Genomic DNA, 27,987 nt, shown 5'->3' with positions numbered 1-27,987 from the left:
CATTACAGGTAAGGGGTGAGGAAGGTGTGGATGAGTCCAGGGTCCTTCTTGTAGCCTGGGGGAGCCTGGTCCCTCTCTCAGCTGTGGGAAGGGGTGTGGTCAACCCAGGGGGCGTGGCCCAGGCTTCAAGGACAGACCAATGGGGGCGCCGAAGGGCGCGGCCCTGACCGGCATGGGCGTGGCTTTGATCGGGTGGGAGGGGCCAGGCCTCTGTGGGAGCCTCCGGGAAGAAGATGCTCGGGCCAGCAGCCACCGCCAGCCCTGCCGCCGCTGCCGCCCGCACCCGCCGCCCCCCGGGTCCCCACTAGCGGCTGCCTCCGCCTCCCACCTCCGGTCCCGCTCCCCGGCCCCCCGCCCCGAGCAGGGTCTGGGGGGCTCGGCCCTCCACCCCGGGGGAGCAAAGAAGGGGGTCCCGACCCCCCCCCCCCAGTGGCGCGGCCAGTCCCTGGCTTTGGTAATCTTGAGAGCGACCCCACCCCTCAGTTCTCTCCGGGCCCTATCGGGGACCCCCCTTGCCCTCCCGTCCTGCCCACATCCGCTCTCCAGGCTCTGTCAGCCCCCCAGAACCAGCTCCCTCCCTCCTTCCCTCTCCAGGGTTCCCCCTCCCCCATCCCTCCGCCACCGCCCCCTCCCCCTCCCACATCCCCTTCCCTCCCCCTCCCCCACTCCCGTCCCCCGCCCCCCCCCCCGCGACCATGAGGATGATGGCCGCCGGCGCGGTGCACGGCCTCTTCACGGCCTCCGCGGCCCCGCAGCCGCCGCCGCCCCCGCCGCCGCCGCCGCCGCAACCCCAGCCTCCCCAGCAGCCGTCGCCGCCGCCACAGCAGCCGCCGCCGCCGCCGCCGCAGCCGCCGCAGCAGCAGCAGCCGCCGCCCCAGGCCCCCCCCATGGAGCCCGAGGCCCCGGATTCCCGCAAGAGGCCCCTCGAAACGCCCCCCGAGGTGGTCTGCACCAAGCGCAGCAACACGGGAGGTGAGAAAGGGTTGCGACTCGGTGTGGGGGAGCGGGCAGGGGGCCTCGCCTTTCTCCATCCTCCTCCCCCCGCCGTGGCAGGTGCAAGGGCTCTGGGGCGGGGAAGGGCGCCCCTCCCTAGACCCGGGAGCTGAGAGGGGCGTTGGGAGGGGGCCGGACCCCCTCCCCCTCTCGCCGCTGCCCGGGGCTGGGAGCTTTGTCTGCGATGAGAGGGGATGGGGGGGAGGGGGTGGTTAAGTGTCCTTGGGGGCCGCAAAGGATGGGGGGCGTGGGTCCCCCTGAGCGGGCGTCTCTGTGTCCTTGAGGGGTGTGTGATGTGACCCTTTCGGGGCAGGGGTGTTCCCGAGCTGGCGTGTCCTGGCGCGGGGGAGGGGAAGGAGTAGAGGAGGCCTGTGGACCCGGAGCTTCCCAGCCTCCCTCCCTGGGGATGTCCTGAGCAAGGGTTGTCCCAGAGGGAGGCATGAGTGGGCCATGGGCGAGATTGTGCGTGGGGACAAGCTGGGTGGGTGTGTTGGGTGAGATGGAGGAATGGGTGGGTGTGTAAAGCTAGGTGGGAGAATGTGTGGCTGGGACAGATGTGTGTGTGTTTGTGTGTATGTGCGCTTGTGGGCCCTGTAAGGCCTGGATGTGTGACATTAGGGATCATGGATATGACAGGAAAGAAGATGTGTGTGTGTGTGTGTGTGTGTGTGTGTGTGTGTGTGTGTAAGAGACAGGGTGAGATGAGGGGCTGGGCTCTGTGTTTGAGACCCTCAAAGGGGTTCGTGTGGTAAGGGAAAGTGTGTGCATGTCAACCTAGAGGGGGCTGTGGCAGTGTGCCACATGAGTGAGAGGGTGTGTGTGTGACATGCAAGGGGGTGTGTGGGGGAAGCTGAATGGGCCAGCTCTGGGTGTGAGCCATGAGAGGCTGTGTGGATCAAGGAAGGCAGTTCAGTGTGTGTGACACAGGCGTGTCTGGGGTGGGGTGGGACCAGAAGAAGCTGGTGAGGGTATGTGACAAGAAAAGGGTGTGGGTGTGACTCCAAAGAGGCTGTGGCTGGGTGTGACACATGGAGGTGTGCAACAGTGACATCAGAGGGGGCGTGTGCGACAAGGGAAGGTGGGTGTATGACGGGAGAGATTAGAGCTCTGTGGGTGAGCTGCACGAGGGTGTGTAACAAGGAGAGGGAAGGATGGGTGCCCGTGTGACAGGGAATGTGTGTATATGACACCCAAGGGGTGTGAAAAGGGAAGGGGTGTGTGTGTGTATATATATATATCTGTAACAAGGGGAGGGTGTGTGTGAAATGGTTGAGTATGTAACACTAGAGATATGGGAGTGATTCTGTGTGTGTGAGAGAGACAAGGGATTGTGTGTGTGTGTGTGTGATGTCTGAGTGTTTGACAACACAGAAGGTATGCGCGTGTAAGACAGGAGGGCCCCCGCTGTGTGTGTGACCTGAGGAGGTATGTGTACCAGATAAAAGACAAGCTGGGAACTCTAGTGGGTGTCTCTCTGGCCGGGGACTCGGGAAGGAGGTCGGGATTCTCAGCGTCTCAGAGCCCAGCCTATTAACTCCCTGGATGGAGGGAGACCCCAGAGCAGACAAGCCCCTCCCTACGGTCACCTTGGCCAGAATCGGCTTCCTCTGGCCTTTTCCTCCGGATGGGAGAGGGATGACCTGGGGCAGAGTGCATGCTCCCCGGTCCACCAGGCCCTGTAGTGGGTGGGTGGGGACCTCCCACCTCCTCCCCGAGATGGAACACAAGCCAAGTCTCTTTCCTCCATTCCGGCGCCGCCCCCCCCTCCTGTCCAGGTGGGACAGGAATTGGGGACCCCCTGGCTGCCTGTGAGAGGGTGTCCAGCAGAAATTGGAGGAAAGGGAAGTTGGGGGAGGGGTGGGAGGGAGTTTCCTGTCCTTCTTCCTGCTCCCCCCACCCCCAGCACACACATGAATATGTCCCAGCCAACTTCCTTCCCTTCTTCCTGACCCACTGCCATTCCCAGTCCTGGAGAGAGTTGGGGACCCAGGCGGGGACCCAGGCGGTCCCTGAGCCTGACCTGGCAGCCCAGCCCTGCCCCTGTTTGTGGGGGGGGAGGGGTGTCTCATCCTTCTTTTAAAGGGGCTGAGGTGCTCTGAATCTGATTGCTCAGAGCAGCACAACCTAACAATGGTGATGCCGCCAAGGACGGTCAGGCCCAAGCACTTGGCACCTACTAGAAGTCAGGCTCTGAGATATGGGTTAATTTCCAAATACAGCCCTCTGGGGGAGATGATTTGAGCTGCTTTTTCACATGAGGAAAACAGGCTCAGCGAAATGAAGCCACTTGCCCAAAGTCACACAGCTCGTAAGTTGGTGGAGCTGGGATCTATCTAGCCCCGGGCCGTCTGGCCCCAGAGCTCGTGTGCTTAACCACTGGGCATCCTGCCTCCCTCAGCAGCGGGGAAAACTAGGATGAGCCCTTAGGGACCCTCTCCTCCAGATGCTTCCACCTCCCCTCCTGGTGACCCGTGGGGAAACTGAGGCCTGGAGATGCGAAGGGACAGTCCTCCATTTACAGAAACACTCAGGAGGCAGCGTGGGGCAAGGATCCGGGACTTTCATCTCAAAATTGGGAGCTCCTTGCAATAATACTGTCCTGAGTGGGGAATGCTGGGTCAACCTCACCCCTTTGCTGAGCCTCAAGGGTCACCGTCTGTCAAGTGGGAAAATCACAATAACCACAAGGATAATAGTAATAATCACTACCAATATTATTGCTCACTGCTTTATAGGCGGTATTTCATGTAATCCTCCCAACACTCTATGATGTAATAATTAACCATAATAAATTATAATAATGGCTAATATCTATGGCCTGCAGTGCACCAGGAAGTATGATGGAAAATGCTTGGCACAGACCAATCATGTAATCCTTACAATTCTTTTATGTTACCCTTCTTAACAGATGACAAACTGAGGCACAGAGAGGTTAAGTAACTTGCCCAAGGTCAGTCAGCTAATTAGAGGCAGAGTTGGGCTTTGAACCCGGGAGACTGGCTCTATTATGTGGGTAGACGCTATAGTGAACCCCATTTTTGGGTGAGGAAACCGAGGCCCAGAGGGTTGAGGGAAACTTCTGGGGTGTCACAGCCAGTGGTGGCAGACGGGGCAGATCGAGCTCTCGCCCGCAGCGACAGCCTGCCACTCCTGCCCATTCTCGGGGGCTGAGAGAGGAGATGGTGTCTGTTCCAACTAATGTCTGGGCGCTGTGACTGCCAGACGCCGTTGGGAGGGAGACAAGGCACCTAAGGACAGGAGGACTCGGGTGAAGAAGTTGAATGGAAACTCAGGTTGGGAACTCACGCATCAGAGAGACAAAGGACTGTAGTCTAGCAGGACAATACCAAAGGATGTCCCCCCACCTTGAGTACAGATGAAACTCCTACGGTACCACCAGCAGTGCATACTCCTGACTGTATTCCCACCTCTGTCACCCCCATATGTACAGAAACAGCAACTTCCCTCCCCACATACACATGCTCATGCGCACCTGTCACCCCCGAACGCGATTCCAGCCGCCAGGTCTTGCTCCCAGCATCCTCCCTGCTTACCATAAAGACAATGTCACCAGGGTCAAGAGCCCTGAGAGTGAGATGGACCTTCCACGGTCCATCTCATCACTGCCATGGGCTTGGTGTGGGACTCTCGGGCCAGTTATTTCACTGCTCCGAGCCTCAGTCTCCTCATCTGGAAAATGGGAGCCGTAAGATGTGCTAGTAAGCCCCTGGGGTTCTTGTGTGGGTTAAATGAGACTCTATATAGAAGCCCACAGCAAAGCGTCGACACACGATAGCGGTCGTTACTACTGTCATCAGTGCCACCGAGAATGTCATCGGAGGCCTGTTGCACCATCCCACGGCGCTTCGCCCCAAGGAAATCATACCCATCCACGTTTCTCTCACTCAGAGGCAGTGTCACAGCTCAAAGCCGGCGTCACACCTCCGGCATGCCGTCCCCCCAGGTTCTGTATTGCGCTTCTCACGCGAACGGGCAACACCATCATTCACAGAGAGACTGCTTCACACACCTGCCGTCCCCGCCCTCCTGAGCGGTGCTGCTCCCACCCCACACCCCGCCGTGTCGTCTTGTCTTCCACCAGCCACATCCCCACACGCTCCCACGACAATGTCAACATCACACCCCCGCCGCCTCACACCTCCGTGGAACACACCGACACTTCCGTCCCCAAACCGCAAGCCAGAGCAGGTCCCATGAGCACGGCACCCCAACTTCGGTTCCCCCTAGAGCTCCTGTCACTGGAAACACCCCTACAACGCCCCCCCACCCCTTCGGCTCTACCTTTGTCATTAATGAACCCCCCTCCCAGCCCGCTTTAAAGCCACCTTTCAGGGTAAACTCTCTGATAAAAAGTGCCACTCTTACCACACAGCACCCCACATCTCTTGGGTAGGTCACCATTATTTAAGGGGAGAGGGGTATTGGTTGCTTTTTGGAAACTCCAGAAGCATTTCTGAAAAAGGTGGGCACAACAGGGAGGGGGAGAGAGCAGAGGGGGCTGAGGCGAGGATGCTGGGTGTCGTAGCAGGAGGAAAACCAGCAGGAGAGAAGTGGGCATCTCTACTTCTTCAGTCATGGTCAAGGGTAAAGGGAGCCTCCTGAACCCCAGGGGAAAAGCCAAGAGACGGTGGAGGTAGGTGGGTGCGGAGTTCTGGCATTCAGATCCTGCTTCGTAGAAGGAAGAACTTTCTCACAGGCAGAGCCTTGGTTGCTCGAACCGGGTGGGGAGCGTGTGAGGTCTGGGGGCTCCGGGTTCAGCTGAGGGTGTGTGTCTCCGCTTGCTGCAAGGCAGGCTGGGAAAGAAAGGCCTGGCTTTTTCCTGGGGGGCGTGGGACTCACACGGGGCCTTAATGGTGGGGGGAGGGGAGTGCTCCCAAATGGGAAAGACACGCAGAAGATTCTGAAGAGTCAGAGCGGTCTGTTGGCTGGCCGCCGTGGGGACTCCTGGCCTGAGTTCCGACCTTCTGCAGGTGGGAGATCCTGCCTACTCAGTCTCCATAGGAGGCTGGCCTCAGGTAGAAGCTCCAATTTATACTCATCTGATACGGGGACCCTCGAGCACCCAGAAGGTGGCTTGAGTTGGTCCATGGACAAACTTTTTTTTTTTTCACCATTGTATGTTTATATTCTGTGTCCCGGAGGGAAAACATCACCAGCCTTCAGACTCTGATTATTAGCAGTGTTTTTTTTTAAGTGTCCTCTTTACAGAGATGCATTTAAATGTTGAAAGTGAATGGACTTGAAGGAAATGAACTGTCTGTCTTGTTCCCTGCTGTGTCACCAGCACCTCAAACAAGGCCTGGCACAGAGTGGGTGCTCAGGAAGGATTTGTTGGAGGAAGGGAGGAAAGGGGGAGCAAAGGAAGAAAACAGCACCGAGGGAGTCACAGAGATGCTGGGCAGGGTCTCGTGTCCATCAATGAGATCATTCCTCCTCCAAAAAGCAGGCCTGCCACAGCCCCTAGGGGGCAAGTGATGAAGGAAGTGGGGTCTCCCCTCCTTCTTCCATTGCCCAATGAAAACCTCAGACCTTAGAGGCTCGTCTCCCCATTTGTAGAGCACTTACCCTGGGCCAGACGCTGTGGGAAGAAGTTTGCTTGTATTTCTGACATTGGTAATAGTCATGATGATGGTGGGGGTAATGAGAGCTAACATTTCTCAAGTGCTCCAGGTGCCCGGGACCATCCTAAGTACTTTATGGTTTATCACTTGATTAATTACCGTAGCCCTATGAGCTAATACTATCACGTCCCCGTTTTACCAATGAGAATACTGAGGCCCCACGAGGTGAGGTGGTTTGCCCAAGGCCCCGCAGCCCATCAGGGACAAAATTCACACTCAGTCTAAGGCTGTTTCTGCTGTTGTATACAGAGATTCCTGGGGAAGGGGAAGGCAGAGGGCACAGAAAATGGGGTGGGGGATGTACCCAGTTTTCTTCAGAGTAGATGAATACCTTCTACCTTCAAGAAGGAAGTTGGGGAAGAGGCCCTGGCTGGACAGAAAATGGGGATGGAAGTCAAAGAAGGAAAAAGAGGATGGAGTCCTTTGTGAGAATGTCCTCCCCATCTTTCGGAGGCTTTCAGGGATGGAGGACTGGTCCCCCATCTCTGTGACAGGTTTAGGGGCGGGCAGTGGGCAGGCAAGAGGCTGCCTCTGTGAGCCCAGGGAAGAAAGTGAATTCAGGGGGGTCAGAATGATTGATGGGAAGGCACTCTGGGGGGCTAATTACCTAATAGGTTTAATGGTCTGATGAGGCAAGTTTAAGTGGATTGCCTTGGGCTCAGGGCAACCCCTTCATCCTGGACCCCCTCCCCATGCCTGCGAAGCCACATCCAGCTCCTTGGCCCTGTACCCCCATCTTAACACATCAGGGAGCCTGGAACCTTCAATCTTAAGGGATCAGGCAGATATGGGCAGGGCTCCCGGCCCCCCGCCCTGCCCCCACTTTTACCAGAACAGTTTCTCTTTTATCTGCTCTGTGTGTTGGAGTTTCATGTGAGACATTGAAAATAGGTTTCCTTTGCTTAAAAGAAAAAAAAAATTTTTTAAACCACTGGGGGATGTTTTAAGACTTAAGCTTTGGAAGCAGAGTGGCCTGGCTCCTCCCTTCCTTTCCCCAGTGTTTATTGCATGCCTACTGTGTGCTGGGCACTTCTGTGATACATTGTTCTGAAGGCATGAAACAAACAGAAGGGGATCCATCTCCTCCTCAGGGTTCAAGGAAAGCTTCCAATAAGAAGCATCATTTGAGTGGGGACCTGAAGGACAAGAGGAATTCACTGGGGGAGGGGAGTTCCAAGCAAAAGGAATGTGCAAAGGCCCTGAGGTGCGCGGGACGAGGGAACGTTTAAGGAACAAAGAGGAAGTATGTCTGATGCACATAGAGGAAGATGAGGACGTGAAACTAGAAAGAAGTTCAGGGCCAAATCACAGAGGCTCTTATACTGAGAAGGCTCCAGAATTTGAATTTCTACCCTATGAGAACTTAGGGGCAACAGTTGGGTTAGAAGGTGGGAGAGGTGAGGCATGAGCCTTGAGTGCATTAACAAAGCGCTTTACACAGGACCAAGAAAATTGGTCCCTAACAAAGAATGGCACAGTCCCACAAGTGACCAGTGGCACCACCTCACCACTCCTAGGTCTTGGAGACTGTCCTTGAGTGCACTGGTCTTCAGCCACCAGCATCGGAAGGTGCTAAGTGAAAGCCAAGAGTGAAGCAGAATTGCATTGGAATCTCAAACCAGTGAATTTCTTGGTGCCCTTGGGCAGCTGACCTTGGGCTGGTGCCTTCACCGCCTCTGTGCCTCAGTTTCCTCCTACGTAAAAATGGAGCTCATTATACCCCCCTCATGGGGAGTTGTAGGGAATGGTTGAGGTCAAACTTGCAAAGCACTCAGCACAGGACGGGGTCCATATTAAGTGCTAAGAACATCTCTGGATATTCTCCTCTGGATCCCTCCTCAACCCCCCTCGATGGTTCCACAAGTCAGCCTGCCACCACCTCCTGCCTCATGAACATCAGAGGGATCTTCTGGAAACCTAAGTCAGATCCCACCCCTCCTCTGCTCCAGAGCCATCTCTGGTTCCCCTGGTTCCCATCTCACTTGGAGTAAAAACCAAAGACCTCAATGTGACTACCACCACCTCTCTCAGCCCGCATCCCCTTCCACTCTCCACCTCTCTTCCTCAGCCCCAGCTACATGGGCTACCTCACCTTCCCTCGCACAACTCAGGCACAATCCCACCCCAGGGCCTTTGCACTTGCTATCCCACAGATCCTCATGGTTCCATTCCCACCTCCACAGCCTGGAAACAATCAGTTATAAGGGTCCAGAGCCTGGACTCTAAAGCCAGGTTACAAAGTACTTCTTTCATAGCATCAGTGTGAAAATGAAAAGAACTAGTATTTGTGTAGTACTTGGAACAGAGTCTAGTGTATGCTAGGTTCTGTACAAGTGTTTTTAAACAAAGAATGCCACATTCTTGGGGAGGGCTTTCCTGGCCACTGGATCTAACACTGCAGCTCCTACGACCCCCCTTCCCTTCTCCTGCCCCTTTTTGTTTTCCTGGTGCTGACCACCATCCAACATAAAACATACTGTCTGTCTCCCCCCCTCTAGAAGAATGTAGCTGTGTGAGCTCTTGGCTGAATCACTGAAACTCTCTCGGCCTTATTTGCCTCATTTGCCTGTGAAATCAGGGAGTTTGTCTGTTTTCCTCACGGCTGTTTCACTAAAACAGTGCCAAGCATGTGGTAGCAGGTGCTCAGTAACTATTCGTGGAATGAATGAATGAATGAGCGAGTGAATGAATGAAGATCATTATTTGTATTATTCTCCCTGCTGCTATTCTCATGGCCATTGCTCCTGTATGTTCCTGTGATGCCAGTGGTTTCCTATGCCCACACCATGCCGAAGGTGGAGACCCCTTCCCCTGCCTCCCTTACCTCCCCTCCCCGTGTGCCCCTGCAGAGGAAGGAGAATACTTCCTGAAGGTGCTGATACCCAGCTACGCGGCAGGCTCCATCATTGGCAAGGGCGGGCAGACCATCGTGCAGCTGCAGAAGGAGACAGGAGCCACCATCAAGCTCTCTAAGTCCAAAGACTTCTATCCGGGTGAGCCCTGGCCCAGGACTCTGCCCTTGGCCTCCTGTCCCTCCCACCTGGGCCCTGGATAAGGGGGAAGAGCTGCCCTTGGGGCAGTGATAGTGATGGGGGGCCTCCCCTCCTCCTAAGGGGACAGAGCTGCCCTCAGCCCCAGGGGCCAGGCCTGAGCAGATGGGGGTGGGGGCAGGGCAAGACAATGGGTCTGCTGCATATTCATGAGCTCATTTGCATGATGTGCTGGCAGATGTGCCCCTTCCCACACACCTGCCCCTTTGGGTCAGTTGGAGTTGCTGGAGGGGGGTGGGCAGGGAGGCAGGTGTCAGGGTGTCCCTTGGGGTTGGGGGGCCCGCCAGCCGTGTTGCATACTCCCCCACACATACTTCTTTCCCCCCACTCTTGCCGTTTGAATTTCTCTGTTACCCCATCCTGCCCAGTTTGAGTCTCGCTGGTTTTCTCTGTCGTTCTTCCTATGTCTCTCTCATTCTGTTTCTGATTTTTTCATCTCTTGTTCCCTGAGTCTCTGTTCCCATCCGCCTCTCTCTGGCTCCTCCTGCTCTTCTTGATGCTTCTAACTCTCTGATTCTGTTTGGATGTCCCCACCCCTCGTCCCTATCCATCTGTCCTGTCCTTCTCTGCTTTTCCTCCTCCCTCTTTCCCCCCTTCTTGTCTCCCCCCCCCCGCCCCATCTTTGCCTTCCCTCCACCTCTTATAGTCTCACGTTTTTCTTTCTCTTGCTCCTTAACTCTCTGTGGTCAGTCATCCACTCAACCAATATTCAGCAGCACCCCCTCAATGATCTGTTGGATTGCCCCTCATTTCTTCCTGACTCTACTCACCCACCTCTCCCTTCGTGTTTCCTTCCCGGTCTCAGCCCTCACGTGCTTTTTCTTTCCTTCCTCCAAACCCAACCCCTTTTCTGCCTCTCCTCCAGCTTGCTCTCTCCCCACAACCACAACATTTCCAAGGCCCCTCCACTCCCTCTGCTGCCCCCCTGCGTTATCTGTCACCCCCTCCATCTCCCCCTCCCAAGACCAGTGCCTGAGCTTGGACATCTAGGGATGTCCCCCAGAGAAGGCCCCCAGAATCGCATCTTTGGTCCAGAGCTGATTCTAGTTCATCCTTAATCCCCTTGGATTTTTTAGGTCAAACACCAGAGCTGGAGCTCAGGGTCAGGACACATTCATATTCTCCCTCTCTCTCCCTCCTCCCTCCACCTGCCCTGCCTCCCATCTCACTAAGCAGCTTTGGCAAGAGGTTTAGAGAACTGTCCAGGGAACCAGGCACACCCCCCACCTCGCTTTCCTCTTCCACCCTGGCCCAGTTTCCCCCATATGACCCCTAGGCCATAAGATACGAATAAGACCTCTGCTTGGGGCATTTATCCGAGGACACTTGGTTCCTTAAGCCTGGATCACATTCTGTGACATGAGACACATCATCTCTGCCCAACTCAGTGACACACCCCACAGGCCAGGCAGCTGAGAACCCAGAGGATGGGACAGTCATTGGCTTTCTTGGGTCAAATACTGTTCAAACAAGCAACGTGAGCCAGCATTTCTCTCCAGCCCCAGGACATGTGTCCGGCGCCCCCTCCCCACTGCTGACGTGGAATTTCCAGATCATATGGCTTGTGCCACCTCAGAGATGCGGGACATGGCCCCCTACATCCTAGTCCTGCTCCTAGGACTTCCCAGGACCCACAGGAACACAAGAAATGAAGGTGCTACTGCTTGAAAGGAAGAGCATATTTTCCTCTGCTCCTGGCTAACACCCTTTCATTCATTTATTCAACCTACGTTCTCTGAGCACCTGTTCTGTGGACAGAGATGAGCACATAGCAGTGATTGACATATCCCCCGCTTTCCCTCACAGATCTCACAGCCCAGTAGGGAAGACAGGCTGAACACCAGCAATGATCCAGCGTGGTCAGGGCTAGGAAGGGGAAGCCCAGAGGATGGTGGCAGCCCAGACGGGGCACCTGACCCAGCCTGGAAAGGTCAGGGAGGGCTTCCTGGAGGAGGGGCCCGGAACAATAAGTAAGAGTGAGCTAGATAAAAGCAGGGAAGAGTACTCCAGGAAGATGAACTCGCATGTTCAAAGGCTGGAGGGGGAGTTTGTTCACTGTGACTGAAACATACAGAACAGATGAGAAATGACAATGGAGAGACACACAGACAGATGGACACACGCACGCACTAGCACTGCACTTGTGTCTACTGCGTGAAACAGAAACCTACCCGACCCTTAACCCCAAGAGAGGGGCAGAGCACAAAGGGTGCCCCCTCCTTGGCACAGGAAACGCCAAGTTCCAGACTCTATCCTTCCATATCATTCGTGGAGAAACTGAGACCCAGAAAGAAGCAGGCATCTGCCCAAAGCCACGCACACAGACATCCATACATTCACTCCGACACCGTAGTGATTCCAAACTCCTTCTGACTTTGAGCATCTGCCTGAAGCTCTGTCCCCCAAAGAAAAGCACAGACACACACTTTTTAAAAAAAAATTTATTGATTTATCATATATTGCTTTAAAGTACAAAATCTTAAGTGACTACTTAATAAATCCATACATACTCTTTTTTACGATCAAAAATACAATAGCAAAAATGAAGTTGTCTTATGCCCTCCTCCCAACACACACACAAGCACACACAAGAGTTTGTACCCCCCAAATTGAGCACAGGGTGGCTCCGGGGTTAGAAGTCCAGACTCTGAAGCCAGACACCTGGGTGTGAATCCAGGAACTTTCATTACTGGCTGAGTGAACTCGGACAGATCCCAAACCTTTTCTGTGTCCTTAGCAGTAAATCGAGAATAATAATATTGCCTACCTCCTACATTAAGTGCACAAATATATTCAAAGTGCTTAGAATAGTGCCTAACACTTGGTATTTTGTAAGCACCAGCTGTCATTATTGGACACTCTTTCAGGGACTAACCAAGCCCCCCAAAGCCCTCGTGGACCCCACTAGAGAACTACAAAGGGTGGGAAATCCCAGACTCCTGGAGCTGGAAGGGAGCCTCACAGAAATGGAGAGCAGAGCCACTTCAGCCAGGCTCTCCCCAGGGCCACCCCGCCCCCCCCCCCAGTTCCCACCCTGACCCACACCCTTTCCTATTTACACCCAGACGGAGGCAGCCTGCACGCTGACTCACCCTTGGCTCAGACCAGTCCATTGTTCTGGGGTCGGGGGGAATCAGTGAGGAACAGTGACCCAGAGGAGATGGAGGATGTCAACCACCCAAGTGCCCCCAAGACAGTGACACTGGGACACATGGCGAGACTGGCCCACCAGGCTGAGATGGCCAGAGAGGGGTCAAGGTAGTGGCACCACTATGCTGTGGTAGAACGCCCACAGGAGACTGGACCCTTACCCCCAAATGTCCCAGACACTCAGGCACATGGAGCCTGGCACACACTCAAGACCTTTTACAGACCCAGGGAGCTAACTGGTCCCTGCAGGCAGAGTCCCACCCAGAGAGAGACACAGACACCCACTCCACACACCAAACACGTGCAGCTCAGCCAGGCATGCACACTGTCACACCAGCCGGTCACGGTAGAGCCGTCTTTGTCCGGCTGTAACGCATACACCCAGACACACACACACACACACACACACACACATCAGTCCTCCTGTCATGCTGACCCTTGAGTCTGCCTGTCGGTCTCCCTCTCTCTTTCTCACATTGACACACACCAGTGATAGAGTCTTGTCTGTCTGTCTGTCTCCTACACACAGACTCACGCACATATATACACATACCACACACCAGTCATCCAAACCGTCTTTTGAACACCAAAAGGTGTCTGGTTGTCTCTTTTCTGCCAACACTCACGCTGACATCCGGTCTCAAAGTGATATTCATTCATTATACAGCCCCAGTGCTGCTTCATGGGTCTCTTTGTTTCTTTCTATCAAACTCTCCTGTACAAGCAGCTTGGTCTCACAAACAGTACATACATAACCTTGAACATCACAGTGACACCCAAAGTCTTTCCCGTGTGCAAGATTGCACAATCTTTACTGGATTCACTGTGTCATGTTGTCTGTTGACATCTCAGTCTCTCCCACGCTTTCTCTTATGCACATATGCAGATAAAGATAATTTAGCCAGTCCTGCCCAGGTATACACATGCATGGAAACGCGTGCATACACACACACACACACACACACATGACTCACCCAAACAGTCTCACAGATGTATTCACACTGGTCAGAGTGTCCCCCAGAGTCTCTGTCCCACACACATATATCCCAACATCACCCAGAGTTGGCTTCTTTTCACCCCACTGCCTCCCTACCTTTAGTATACACACACACACACACACACACACACACACACACACACACACAGTAAGGATGCTTAGGTTAAAACCATAGCCAAAATCTAGACAATCTCCAGCAAAGGCATCCACCCCACCCTCCTTTCTCCATCCCTGAGTCCCTACCCTTCCACAAGTTGCCTCTGCTCTCCCCTGTCCACACCCGTGCCCTCCCCCACCCTTCAGCCCTCCATCTGGTGGGTCCAGGCGGGCACTCTGGCCTCTCTTCTGTCTTCCCCATCCCCCAGCCCTTCCCCATCCTCTCCAAAAGCCCAGAGGCCTTCGCTGCAGGCTTTCAGAGGTTGCCACGGCAACGGGGCTTCGTCCCTCGTCCCCCTGGGGGTGGGCTGAGGACCCGGCCAGCCAGACCGATAAGGGGGTTCCAGTTACTGTGGCAACCGTTGCAGGCCTGAGCTCCCGGCTTCTGGGGGTGGGGGGGAGTGAGTGAATGGTTGCCAGGGCAACCGGGAGCCGGCAAGGACTGGGAAGAGGCAGCTGAGCCCTGTCTCCCCTGCCCAGGGCTGCTGTGGGCATCGCAAAGCGCTTAAGTATCATTCTTCCATCCCCTGGGGTTGTTTTGGGGGAGGGACACGAAGTGCAGATTATAAAACAGGCATTCCACTCACTTTCCCAGCTACCCACCATGGCCTGGGAGCCCATGCCAGCTCCCCAGGCTTACCATGTGACCTGGGCCCAGTCAGGTCCACTTTTTGGATCTAGGTTTTCTCTTTCCATTAAATGGGGCCCGTCTCCCAGGAATCTTCCCATTCCTGTGTGATGAGGGTGCCCTCTCTCTCCCTTGCTCAACAGGAACCACAGAACGAGTATGCCTGGTACAGGGCACAGCAGAGGCCTTGAATGCTGTGCACAGCTTTATTGCTGAGAAGGTCCGAGAAATCCCACAAGCAATGACCAAGCCTGAGGTGGTCAACATCCTTCAACCCCAAACCACGATGAACCCTGACAGAGCCAAGCAGGTCAGCAGGGGCAAATACTGGGTTTCTGTAAAGCCGGTGAGGTTCGGGAGAAGACACTTCTCCCATATCACTGGATTACTGTGGGAGTTGAATGGGATAAGGCCGATAAGACGTTTGCCAATCAAATACGTGGTAGTAGTTAGTCGTATTATTAGGGAGTCAGCCTAGGGACTCCAAACCTCTTAGAGTGGGCTTCATGAAGAGAGAGAGTGAAGGTCTGGGAGACTTTGCCCTGGACCACCCTCTATGCCCCCCTCCCATCTTATCCCAACTTCTTGGGATTCTCTAGACCCTCTTCTTCCTTCCACCTCATCCCATCGTCTCCTAGAGCAACCTGCCTCCCACTTCCGGTTCTCACCGGAAGTGACTTCATTGACAGCCCATCCACATCCAGAAGAGTTTAGAAATGGCCTCATACTCCCTCTCTCCATTAATTATTGTATGGGATAGCCACCATTTTGAAGAAATGGTGTTTTGCTAGCGAGGGAGGGGGCAGGTCCCTCTCCTACACAGGCCTCTCTAGGAGGGATGGAAGGAGGAGGACAGCGCCGCTTGGTTGCCTCAGTTACGGGGAAGCGGTGGCGTAGGGGTGTGGTACGGAGCGGACCAATCACTACTCCGGCCTCTCTGGTTGCCATGACCACGGTGCTGGGGGGGGGGGCAGGTGGGCTTGCTGCAAAGCCCCTGGCGTGGCCCTGGATGGGTAGGAGGCGGAGGGGAGGGGAACTGCGTACACTCCCCGTGTTCTCTCCCCTTCCCCACTCCCATGTACTTGCACACACGATGCAGAGGGGCGAGAGCCCCTGGCAGGAGGACAGGCCACTTGTGAGGGCTCCTTAGGGTCTGCCTAGAAGCAAAGACGAGAGAGAGAGAGAGAGACCCTCGGTAAAAGGAATCTGGAATTCTTGGGAATTCTTGTTACTCTGAGATGGGAGAAACCACCGACCTGAGTTCCCCCAAATTCCTGGGGATACGGTGGGCGGAAAGCCCTGGAAGAATGCTGCCAAGCGGATCATTCCCAAAAAAGACTTGGGGCTCAGGGCTTGGAGCGCGGCTGCTGTCCTTGGTGCTGAAGCGGCTCTGCCAGGTCTCTCCCGAATCCCTTCCCACCAGCAGGCCACACCGTTTACACGGTGGCAAGGATATTGCCTCTTCCCTCTGCCTTGGTCACGGCCACAAAGAGCTCAGAGTTCATGAAGGGTTTGCACGTGTTTCAGGGAAGATGGGGTCAGCACCATCTGCACCCGATCCTTTCACCCTACCCCCTAATCCACAGGAACTCTGAGATAGTGGAATCAAAAGTTTATAGAACCAGGATTTTTCCTCTCCTTATTTATTACTTAGGGGGCTCTAAAGAATGAAAGAGATAATGGCTAAAGGCTCAGGCTCTGGAGTCAGATGATGAGTTGAATCTTACTCTGATAACTTACTTCTTTACCTGTGCGACCTTGAACAAGTGACTTGATTTCTCCATGCCTCATTTTTCTCATCTGCAAAATGAGATTCATTATGATACCTACTTAAGGGCAGTGATCAGTGTTCACTGATGTTGAAAAAGCGCTTAGCCTGTATGCCTAATTCATAGAAAGTTCTAAAAAAAATGTTAGCTGCTTATATTATTATGGGATTTTTAAGTAAGAAAACAGGTCTACTCTCTTTCTACATTGGACTTGCTGTGTTACTCTGGGTTCCTTTCCCTTCTGTAAGCCTCAGTTTCCTTTCTTTACAGTGTGGAAGCTGGGCCAAATCAGGGATTATAAATTGAAATGCCTCCAAGATTCAGCAAGGGAACATAAAGAATTGAGGACTCTGGCCTCATCAGAGAGATATAATACGACTCAAATCTTGCCCTTTGGGAATGTAGACAAAGTGTTGCCACATCTTACAAAATTTTCAGAAGAAGCCAGAAACATGTGAAATCAACTGATTTTCAAAGGTTGGCTCTGTCTTAAAACCACTATGTGGCTGTGGGCTGCCTGTGGCCTGAGGACCACCAGTTTGCCACCTCTGGGCTAGACTGGTGGTTCTCAGCCCTGGCTGGTATCTGAATCATATAGGCAGCTTAGAATGCAGATTCCTGGGTCCCAGCCCAGAGCCACTGAATCCGAATTTCTGGGGTGAAGCCTTGGGAATCTGAACAGAGATTCCGGACTGGGATCAGATCCTGGCTCTATTACTCACTGTCTGTGTGACCTTGAGCAAGTTACTTAACCTCTCTTGCCTCTGTTTTCCAAGCCATAAAATGCGATAATAATAGTGCCTGCCTCTTCTTGTAGGGTAGTGACTATATGAAAGTGTTTACCAAAGTGTCTGGCAAATGGAAGCACTGTTAGCTGTATAATTATTATTATATTATGACTATTTGAAAATCTCCACAGACTTGCAAATCATGGGGAGAGATATGCTCTGAGGTCTTTTGGGCCCTAAAACTCCTACAATTCTATGGCTCTGTGATTTCAAGATTCTCGACGTACATTATTCTAAGACTCCACTGTTCTGACTGACATCCTGGCACTCCAGGATTCTATGAAACTGCACCTGTGATGTTTCTAAGATGCTGTGGGTCTACCACCTGGGCCTATCATGAAGACAGTTAACCATTTGCTGAGGGCTTCCCATGTGCTAGGCACTCTAGTCATTCACTATTCCCAATGGTTGTGTGGAGTAGCTGTGGTTACATCCGTGTTGGAGGAGAGGAAACAAGGTGCAGAAAGGTGAAGGCATTTGCTCTTACCATTTCTTGGTGAACAGTTACTTCATCCTTCCTTTTTCCCTCTGAAATGCTGTATCATACTAAATACCTCTTGACTCTTAGGTCTGGTTTCATATATTCTGTTCTATCCTCTTGACTTGGACTTTTTTTCTGATGATTTTTTTTTGCATATATAAATTGAGATATAATTCACGTGCTGTACAGTTCACCATTTTAAAGTATACTATTTAGTGGTGTTTAGTATATTCACAAAGTCATGCATCGATCACCTAATGTAATTCCAAAACGTTTTCGCCAGTCCAAAAAGAAGCCCCATATTACGCTTTGGCAGTCACTGTCCATTCTCCCGGCTCCCCCTCCCTGTCCCAACCACTAACCTACTTTTGGTGTTTATGGATTTGCCTATTCTGGATGTTTTATATAAATTGAATGACATAATACATGGCCTTTTGTGTCTGGCTTCTTTCCCTTAGCAAACTGCTTTCAAGATTAATCCGTATCATAACATATATCAAAACTTCATTCCTTTTTATGGCCAAATAATATTACGGATATACCACACTTTGTTTGGCCATCAGTTGATAGTCATCTGGGCTCTTTCTTCTGAGCTATTATGAAGAATGCTGCTATGAACATATGTGTGGGTATGGTTTTCAGTTCTTTGGACTATATACCTAGGGATGGAATTGGGTCAGATGATATGTCTAACTGCTTGAAGAACCATCAGACTACTTTGCAAAGCACCTGTACCACAGATGTGAGATTTAAATCCAGGTCTGCCCATTCGGGTGACAATGACGACAACGATTTCTTGAGTATCTACTAGGAGCACATATGACCTGTACCCTCCCATGGCACCCTATGCTTAGCACATCGTAGGTGCTCAGCAAATGTCGCTTGTTTGAATAAATGGATGATGATATGCCCGTAAGGGCCAAGCAGAAACATAACTAAGGGGCACTAGCCCCTGAATCAAGCTCATCATTTCATGAATGATCTCAGTTCGGCTTCACAATAATTCTGTGGAGGAGAGATGGATATCCCCATTTTATTTTTATTTTTTTTAAAGATATTATTTATTTATTTGACAGAGAGAGAGACAGCCAGCAAGAGAGGGAACACAAGCGGGGGGAGTGGGAAAGGAAGAAGCAGGCTCCCAGTGGAGCAGGGGGCCCGAAGCGGGGCTCGATCCCAGGACAGCGGGATCACGCCCTGAGCCAAAGGCAGACGTTTAACCACTGAGCCATTCAGGCACCCCTGATATCCCCATTTTATAGATGAGAAAACTGAGTCTCAAAGAGGTTAGGTCCCTTGCCCAGCATTAATGGTGGAGCCAGGATTTCGAACCTGGGCAAGTGAGCAAGTGTCTCCAGAGTCCAAGGCAACTTTTCAGGGATTCGTATGGACAGACTGCAAACTAGTGGTCTGGCTACTACACAGTAATTCCAGTAGTTCGTAGACCTTTTGAAGAGGTAGCCAATAGATAAAAACTAAAGTGCCTCCCATTTTATAAATCAGAATGTCCAATTAATCTAGAAAACTCAGAGCAGGCTGAGTTTGTGTAGGCAAATGCACAGCACCCTACTTCCCCACCTCCGCACACTCACACCACCACCACCACCAGGTGAGATAACCTGGTCACCTCCATGCAGTCCCATTCCTGCTTGGTCCTGTGAGCACATCACCGTTCCTTCTTCCATCCATCCATTCATTCACACGCTCTTTGCTGAATGCATACCAGGCATTCCCCTAGGCACCAAGAACCCAGCAGTCAACAGTACAGACAGAAATCTCTACCCTTGTGGATCTTACATTCTTTCACGGGGAAACCGAAAAACAAGCAAGTGAGTAAGTAAATGTGAGAGAGTGAAAAGTGCTATGATGAAAAATAAAGCAGAAAAAAGGGGGGGAAAGAGTCCTGATCCATTTGAAAATAAGTATAAACCTCATGACTCCTCACCCCCAAGTTCTTCAGCATGCCTCTCCCAAGACTAAGGACGTGTCCTATATTGTTACGTTACTGTTATCACACCTACAAAAATTAACACCAATTCCATGCCATTAGTCAATAGAGAGTTCATATTCATTCACATTGTCCCAAAATATCTTCTATGTCTATAAAGTATTTTTCTATCCAAGATTCAGTCAATATTCATGCATCGCATTGGGTTGTTATACCTCATTAGTCTCTTTTAATCTAGAATAGTCTACTATATATATATTTCTTAAGATTTTATTTTTTTAAAGTAATCCCTACACCCAACATGGGGCTCGAACTTACAACCCCGAGATCAAGAGTCACACACTCCGCTGACTGAGCCAGCCAGGCACCCTGTCTACTATACATTTTGAAGGTAGAGGCAATAGAATTGCTGATCGGATGTTGAGTGGGAGGGAAAGAGAGGACTCCTAGTGTTGAGCCTGAGAAGTGAAAGGGTGCATTTTCCATGTACTGGAATGAGGAAGACCCTGGTAGAAACACATTTGAGCAGATGAGGAGTTCCACTTTGCATTTTAAGTTTGAGGTGTCCATTCGACATCGTTCTAGAGATGTGAAGCTAGCAGTTGGGTACAAGTCTGGAGGTCTCTGTGCTAGGGACATAAAATAAGCAAATAAGGCCTCTCTGAGGAGGTGCACTTGTGCAAAGACCTGAACGATGAGAGGGGTGAGCCTCCTTTTCTGGGAAGGAGCATTCTAAGTGAGGGCATAGCAGGTGCAAAGGCCCTGAGTCCGGACCAAGCTTGGGACTTGGAGGAACAGCAGGGAGTCTAGTCTGCCTGCCATCGAGTCAGCAAGAGGGAAGGAGGGAAAAGTTGAAGGCAGATCAACAACGAACAGAGCAAGTAGAGCAGTGGTTCTCAGCCTTGTCAAACCCCGTGTCCTCTTTCCCCCACAAATATTTTCCCAGCCCGCTTACCTCTGAAATGACACATACACACACACACACACACACATACTCATTTCAGTACATGGAAAAGCATATCATGTAGATATATTACCTATCGAAATCTGTAAGATTTTTTTTTTTAAGATTTTATTTATTTATTTGATAGAGATAGAGACAGCCAGCGAGAGAGGGAACACAAGCAGGGGGAGTGGGAGAGGGAGAAGCAGGCTCATAGCCGAGGAGCCTGATGTGGGGCTCGATCCCATAACGCCGGGATCACGCCCTGAGCCGAAGGCAGACACTTAACCGCTGTGCCACCCAGCCGCCCCCGAAATCTGTAAGATTTTAAACAGTTTTATCGAGATGCTAATTCACACACATATAATTCACCTATTGAAAGCATGCAGTTCCAAGCTTTTATTATATTCAGAATTGTGCATCCAGGCCCACAATCAATTTTAGAACATTTCATCTCCTCAGAAAGAAATCTTGATCCCCTTCGCTATCACTCCTCAATCCCCACAGCTCAGCACCACCCCCCAGCCCTAAGCCACCACTAATCTACTTTCTGTCTCTATAGATTTCCCTGTTCTGAACATCCGTATAAATGGAATCCTACAATACGTGGTCTTTTGTGTCTGGCTTCATTCACACAGCGTGTTTTCTAGCTTCACCCATGTTGTAACCTGGATCAGTGCTTTGTTCATTTAAATTGATTGCCAAGGAATATTCCACTGTACGTATGTACATTTTCTTTCTCCCGTAAAACTCTTTTACATAAGGGAGTGATGTGGTATAAAACGAGATGCATCTTCGTAGATAAATGTTACAGATCACTACAGTAGAACTAAGGAACGAGTCAGCCGCTCACACCTAACATAGCCTGAGAGAGACAGAGACAAACACGGGATCCAGGGTGTCACATCGGAGATGTAAATAAGACACGTGGCATTACTACTGTTGTCATGGTTTTTTTTTTTTTAAAGATTTTATTTATTTATTCGACAGAGCTAGAGACAGCCAGCGAGAGAGGGAACACAAGCAGGGGGAGTGGGAGAGGAAGAAGCAGGCTCCCAGCGGAGGAGCCTGATGTGGGGCTCGATCCCGTAACGCCGGGATCACGCCCTGAGCCGAAGGCAGACGCTTAACTGCTGTGCCACCCAGGCGCCCCCATGGTTTTTTTAAGTGATGAACCACTCTGGGTAAAGTTCAGAACAAAACAAAGTACAATCTTCCCTTCATTGGCCAGTTAGTCGCATCCCTGGAAGTTTCAGCAGATCTTATGGATCGTGGGGTTCAGGTCTCGGCTCTGAGGTTTATAAACAGGCTTTTCACCAACATGAATGTCCGGGGAGTCACTCAAAAGCCATACGGGACCCAGACGGTTGTAAAGAACTGAGTCTCAGGTTGTGGAGTGTAAACATCCAAGGACCTGCCCACTGCATGCCGGCATCTGCACCCCCCAAGTCTCATGACAACCAAAAGCGCTCCCACAGATTTCCCAAACACCTCTGGGGTCTGGCTCAGGGGGCGAAGAGGAGAGTCAGGGGCTTCAGGGGTGGAACCCACTGGTCTGAGAGGATGTGGGAAGGATTGAGCAAGAGGAACTTATGGTAGAAGTATCCTTGGGTATGTGAAAGGAGAGAGTTTTTATTTTGAAATCTCCCCCTCCGCCACCCCCAGAATTAAGATGGATAGGATTTGCAGCGGCAAAGGATGGGCCTTTCTGGACCCGAGAAGGGGTCCTCTGTATTTAAGTGCCCAATTGCCTCCCTGCCTCCTGAGATGTAAGGTTTTCTATCTTCATTTTACAGATAGGACAAGTGCATTCGATTGCTTGGGGGCCCTAACAGCGTACCGCAGACCAGGTGGCCTAAGCAACAGAAATCCATTTTCTCACAGTTCCGGAGGCTAGAAGTCTGAGATCTGGGGCAGGGTTGGTTTCTTCCGAGGCCTCTCTCCTGGGCTTGGAGATGGTCGTCCCCTGCATTCTCACACCGTCATTCCTCTGTGTGTGCCTGTGTCCTAATCTCTTCTTCCTATAAGGACACCAGTCATATTGGATTAGGGCCCACCCCAATAACCTCACTTAAACTTCGTTGCCTCTTTAAAGACCCTCTCCAAATACAGTCATATCATGAGGTACTGGGGAGGCTTAGGACTTCAACATCTGAATGGGGGGGGGGGCGGGGGGGGCATAACAAAAAGAGGTTAAGTGCAGTGACCTTGCCCCAGGAGGGGAAACACGATGGAACTGAATTGCAGCTCCTCGGCACTCTGGGTAACCTTGGGGCAAGCCCCTTCATCTCCCAGGCCTCAAGTGGCTCCTTTGTCAAGTGAGACTTAATGACCCCTTTTCTGGGGCTGGGAGTCAGAGTCTTTAATGATCTGGAAGGCGTGAGCACCAATGTAAGCTGGGAGCACCCGCTGTCCTGGAGGGCACCTACTGGGTCAGCCATTAAGCCTTTAAGGTGCTGGATGAAAGGGAGGCCCTGGGGGTCCCAGGCGTATGGGACAAGGTGGCTGAGAGCCTACTGAGAGGACGTGGAGTACTAGCTCTTTTTTTTTTTTTTTAACCAACCAATGTGGAAGAATTTCACTATTTTATTTGTTTTTTTTAAAGATTTTATTTATTTATTCGACAGAGATAGAGACAGCCAGCGAGAGAGGGAACACAAGCAGGGGGAGTGGGAGAGGAAGAAGCAGGCTCCCAGTGGAGGAGCCTGATGTGGGGCTCGATTCCAGAACGCTGGGATCACGCCCCTAGCCGAAGGCAGACGCTTAACCGCTGTGCCACCCAGGCGCCCCGAATTTCACTATTTTAACAAGCAGTCCGACCATACCCGCGTCTATCAAGGGGCACAGCGGGCCTGATTTGGGACACGTGAGAGCGGGGGCGAGTTAAGACAGCAAGCCCTAGCCTAATGCTACTGTTCGGTCCCCACCCACCATCCTAAAGACCCTCCCTCTCGCCCCACATGCAGGCCAAGCTGATCGTCCCCAACAGCACCGCGGGCCTCATCATCGGCAAGGGCGGCGCCACAGTGAAAGCCGTGATGGAACAGTCGGGTGCCTGGGTGCAGCTGTCGCAGAAGCCAGAGGGCATCAACCTTCAGGAGCGTGTGGTGACAGTCAGCGGCGAACCAGAGCAGGTGCACAAGGCCGTGAGCGCCATCGTGCAGAAGGTACAGGAAGACCCCCAGAGCAGCAGCTGCCTCAACATCAGCTACGCCAACGTGGCTGGCCCCGTGGCCAACTCCAACCCCACCGGCTCACCGTACGCCAGCCCGGCCGATGTGCTGCCCGCCGCTGCCGCTGCCTCGGCCGCGGCCGCCTCCGGTCTGCTGGGCCCCGCGGGGCTGGCGGGCGTGGGCGCCTTTCCGGCCGCCCTGCCGGCCTTCTCTGGCACCGACCTGCTGGCCATCAGCACGGCGCTTAACACGCTGGCCAGTTACGGCTACAACACCAACTCCCTCGGCCTGGGCCTCAACTCGGCCGCGGCCTCCGGGGTCCTGGCCGCCGTGGCCGCTGGTGCCAACCCCGCCGCTGCGGCCGCCGCCAACCTCCTGGCGTCCTACGCGGGGGAGGCCGGGGCCGGGCCAGCCGGAGGGGCCGCCCCGCCTCCGCCCCCGCCCCCCGGAGCCCTGGGGTCCTTCGCCTTGGCCGCAGCAGCCAACGGCTACCTCGGGGCCGGGGCGGGCGGCGGGGCGGGCGGCGGGGGTGGCCCGCTGGTGGCCGCCGCAGCTGCAGCCGGGGCCGCCGGGGGCTTCCTGACGGCAGAGAAGTTGGCAGCTGAGAGTGCCAAGGAGCTGGTGGAGATTGCGGTGCCTGAGAACCTGGTGGGGGCCATCCTGGGCAAAGGGGGCAAGACGTTGGTGGAGTACCAGGAGCTGACAGGCGCGCGCATCCAGATCTCCAAGAAGGGGGAGTTCCTGCCTGGCACGCGGAACCGGCGGGTCACCATCACGGGCAGCCCTGCGGCCACGCAAGCCGCTCAATACCTCATCAGCCAGCGGGTCACCTACGAGCAGGGAGTGAGGGCCTCAAACCCCCAGAAAGTGGGATGAGGCCTGTGGTGTGTGCTCCCACCCTCCTCCCGGCCCCTTCTCCTCCTCTTCCTTCTCCTCCCCTCCCCCCCACCCCAACTCCTGACCTCAGCTCGGGTGTAGTCCTGCTCCCTGTGGGATGGGGCTGGGGTAGGCCTGACTGCACCCCCCCCTTTCTGGTAGTCATAGGCAGGATTGAGCGATGGCTGGGGATGGGGCCCAGAAGCTCCCTCCCCAGCTCTGAACTGACCCCTTCTTCCTTCCTCCCTACGCTTGACTGGGCCGGCCCCTCCTCCCAGGGCCCGGGTCTGTGTGATATCTGTATATATTGCATTTTGTTGATTTTAATAGAAAACAAAGCGTTATTTTCTCTTTCTTTCCCTCCTTTTTTTTTTCTTTTTCCTTTTTTCTTTTCTTCTCTTTTTTTCCCTTTTTTTTCATTTTTTTTTTCTTTTTTACTTTCTTTTTTTTTGGTAAGGATTTTTCCCCCTTTGTAAGTTTTTGTTTCCATATGGGAGGAGGGGAGGGAGCCTCTGGGCCACCTAGAATGAGGGGCCTCCCCCAAACAACACCCCACTTCTGCTGTCAGTTCCAGATCTGAGAGAAGGGATGGGAGTAGAGGTAGCAGAGGGGTCTGAGTTGAAATGGGGTATTTGGAGCAGGGACCCCAGAGTTCCCAGATTTTCTCAGCGACTCTACCCGCCCTTGGAGTTGCCCCTCCTAGGTGGGACTGTTCACTGTTTTGTTGTCAGGTCGTATAGGGGGAGGGGGTGCAGTGCTGCTGGGAATGAGGCCAGTTCTGGGATTGGTCCAGTCCTACGCGCAAGACTCTTGTGAGAGGCTTCGACAACTTCCCGTGGCATCTTCTATGGTTTTACCTAGAGTAATGGGAGTGAAGGTCCCTGTCGGGATGTCACTGAGTTAAGTACTTTCTGGGGTGCCGCTGACACTCCTTATGATGTCACGGGAAGTAGCTCCCCAGAGGTCACTTCCTGTGATGACAGGACAGATAGGCACTTCCTACGATGTCTCAATGGGCCTTCCTCGAAGGTTACTTCAGCGACATCGTGGGGGCATGTACTTCCTGTGGTATCTCCGGGTTATTTCCTGTGACGTCATTGGGATGGAGCATGCACTTCCTGAATTGGGCCATGGCCAGTCACTGACACTCCTTCTCCACCTGCACCCCTCTTTGGTGGGTCCTGGCCTGGGGGTCTGCCTAGGAGGAGAATAAGGGGTGGGACTTGGATCATATCTGGAGGACTCGAAGGAAAAAGACCCAGTATTGTCAGGGTCATCTCTATCCAAATACACCAAGTCTGTGAACTCACCTGGCAGGGAGGGGTGGGAGGTGGAGCTAGTGAAAACTGTTAAAGACCCCATTCCCACCCCCGCCTTTTGTGTGCATGCTTGTGTCTGCGTGGCTTTGTTCCATTGAGTCTGGTGAGCCAAACGTGCGGTGGCTCTGTCAGGCCATCATGACCCAGTGTCGAGTTCAGTGAGCCACGGTAGGGTCCCTTTGAGCCTGAATGCTTCGTGTGGTCTAATAGATTAGATTGGCTTGTGGTTTTCAGCAAGCTGGAGTACTTTGGTAGTACTGGAGGGATCAGAATGCTTTGGTGCTCTTGCCATGGGCCCTGAGGAGCTAGAATGTTCTGATGGAGTCTGCCAAGCCAGGCAGCCCTGAGAGTTGGTTTGGGAGTGGCTCCCTGAGCACTGCGACTGTGGTCAGCTCTAAGGCCTTGTTGGCAGGCTGAGATTTCAGGGCCTGACAACCCTATGGACTTAGGATAGCTGAGACCCACCTCTACCCTCATCCATCTCCCCTTCCCCCTTGGAGACCACCTCCACTTCCTCCAACCCAAAGCAGGGCCCCCAGGTGCCCTGGTTCCATCATCAGCATCTCTGGGGGAGGGGCACCCCATGCCTACCCTCTCCCCCATTTGTCCCCCTCCTAGGTCTTCCAGACCCTTCTCTACTCCATGGCTTTGGGGGAATTAGGCCTCCTCGTCTCTCTCCCACAAAGGGAGAGAAGAAAAGCCAGAGACAATTCCCACCCCCAAAGCCTGGGAGACCCCTGCCCCTCGCTAGAGAGCCACCCCCAAATTAAAATGTGAAAATCCCTAGAAAGCAATAGCCTTCAAGGTACCTTGCACTGAATTTCCCACCCCGGCCCTTCCACCTGATGGGAGGCTGTAGCTTGGGCACTAGGGTGAATTTTTCCATGCCCTCTTCATCTCTAGGGTGGGGGGCAGGCCCCATTTCCCCATCCCCCATCTCCCATCGCTGCTGCCCCCACCCCTAATCTCCAGACTGAACCCAGATGGAGATTCGAGTGCCAAAACAATTCTTGATGTAACTTTGTACATATCTTCTGCGGGGGAGGGGGGGCGCCTCTTGGAGTTAGAGGTGGAGGTGGCCCTGTGGGCCACTGCTCCCCTCTGCCTCTCAGAAGACCCTATGGTATTTCACAGTATCTCCACCCACGGTGGGCATTGGAGTGTCTAGCTGGAATATCCCCCCTACAGCCCCCCAGGCCCCCATGAGGAGTGGAAGGAGCCAGGGAGAGGTAAAACACTGTCTGGGAGTGGGGAGGTGGGATTTGAAAGCACTCATTTGCATATCATTTGCATCCTCAGCTGCCCTGGTTTGTCAGATGCTTTCTATAGCCCCTTTCATGGGAGTCTGGGTCCCCATCAGCAGGACCCAGTACTCCTCTCACACAGACACGTCTCTGGAGGCTGGGCCTCCCGAAAAGTGTTCCCTTGGGGTATCTGTGTGACAACCCCCTCCCTATTCACATTTCTCGGGGACCCCCTACCCCACCAGCCAGGGCTATCTGAAAGGTAGTTTGCTAGCTCAGTGAGCTAGTTCACTCACCAGGCTGGTGAGTGGAGAGCCACATACCTTTCCCCATTTTTACCCTAGGAAACCCACTCTACCATCTTCCCCATCCCATGAAAGTCTCTTCTGCATTCTGACCTCAATCTTTTGTGCTGCAGTATGTCCAGAGGGGACACAGATGTGGGGTCAGGGATGGGGATCATTGAAAAATACACCGCCTCTTTCCCCCCCTTCCCTGTTAGCCAGTCAGATCTCAGAGACTCTGAGTGGCCTCCTTGCACCTGCTCTTCAGCACCCAGTAGGTGCTTAATAAGTGTTTGCTGCATTGAATTGTCTCCCCGTTCTTTCCCATTTGCCCTCCAGCTCCCAACATCTTCCTCCAGAGTCTCCCTCTCTCTCTCTTTCTCTCTTTTTCTTTCTTGGGCTCCCTATGGCTTTCTACTTTCTCTCTTGTGGCTCTCATTGTTACCTGTCCTGTCTCTATCTTTGTCTGTCTTTTCCCCTCTTCTCACCCCCTTAATTCTCTCTCCTCCCCCACTTTCCCATTGATTAAAAAAAGTGCCAAACTTC

General features: G+C 53.0%; 1 protein-coding gene across 1 annotated transcript; it reads left to right on the top strand.

Moving 5' to 3' along the window:
• Window positions 1–680: 680 nt before the first annotated feature.
• Window positions 681–27,987, top strand: NOVA2 (NOVA alternative splicing regulator 2). Its single transcript, XM_045776327.2, has 4 exons — window positions 681–972; window positions 9,485–9,628; window positions 14,760–14,926; window positions 23,512–27,987. The coding sequence occupies exons 1-4, from the start codon at window positions 696–698 to the stop codon at window positions 24,592–24,594; spliced, it is 1,671 nt and encodes a 556-aa protein (XP_045632283.2). The 5' UTR covers window positions 681–695; the 3' UTR covers window positions 24,595–27,987.

Source organism: Ursus americanus, chromosome 21 (assembly GCF_024610735.1).
Source record: "Ursus americanus isolate L20-20 chromosome 21, mUrsAme1.1.p, whole genome shotgun sequence".
Taxonomy (NCBI): Eukaryota; Metazoa; Chordata; class Mammalia; order Carnivora; family Ursidae; genus Ursus; species Ursus americanus.
The sequence above is the reverse complement of the archived record's forward strand: the minus strand, read 5'-3'. Positions and strand labels throughout refer to the sequence as shown.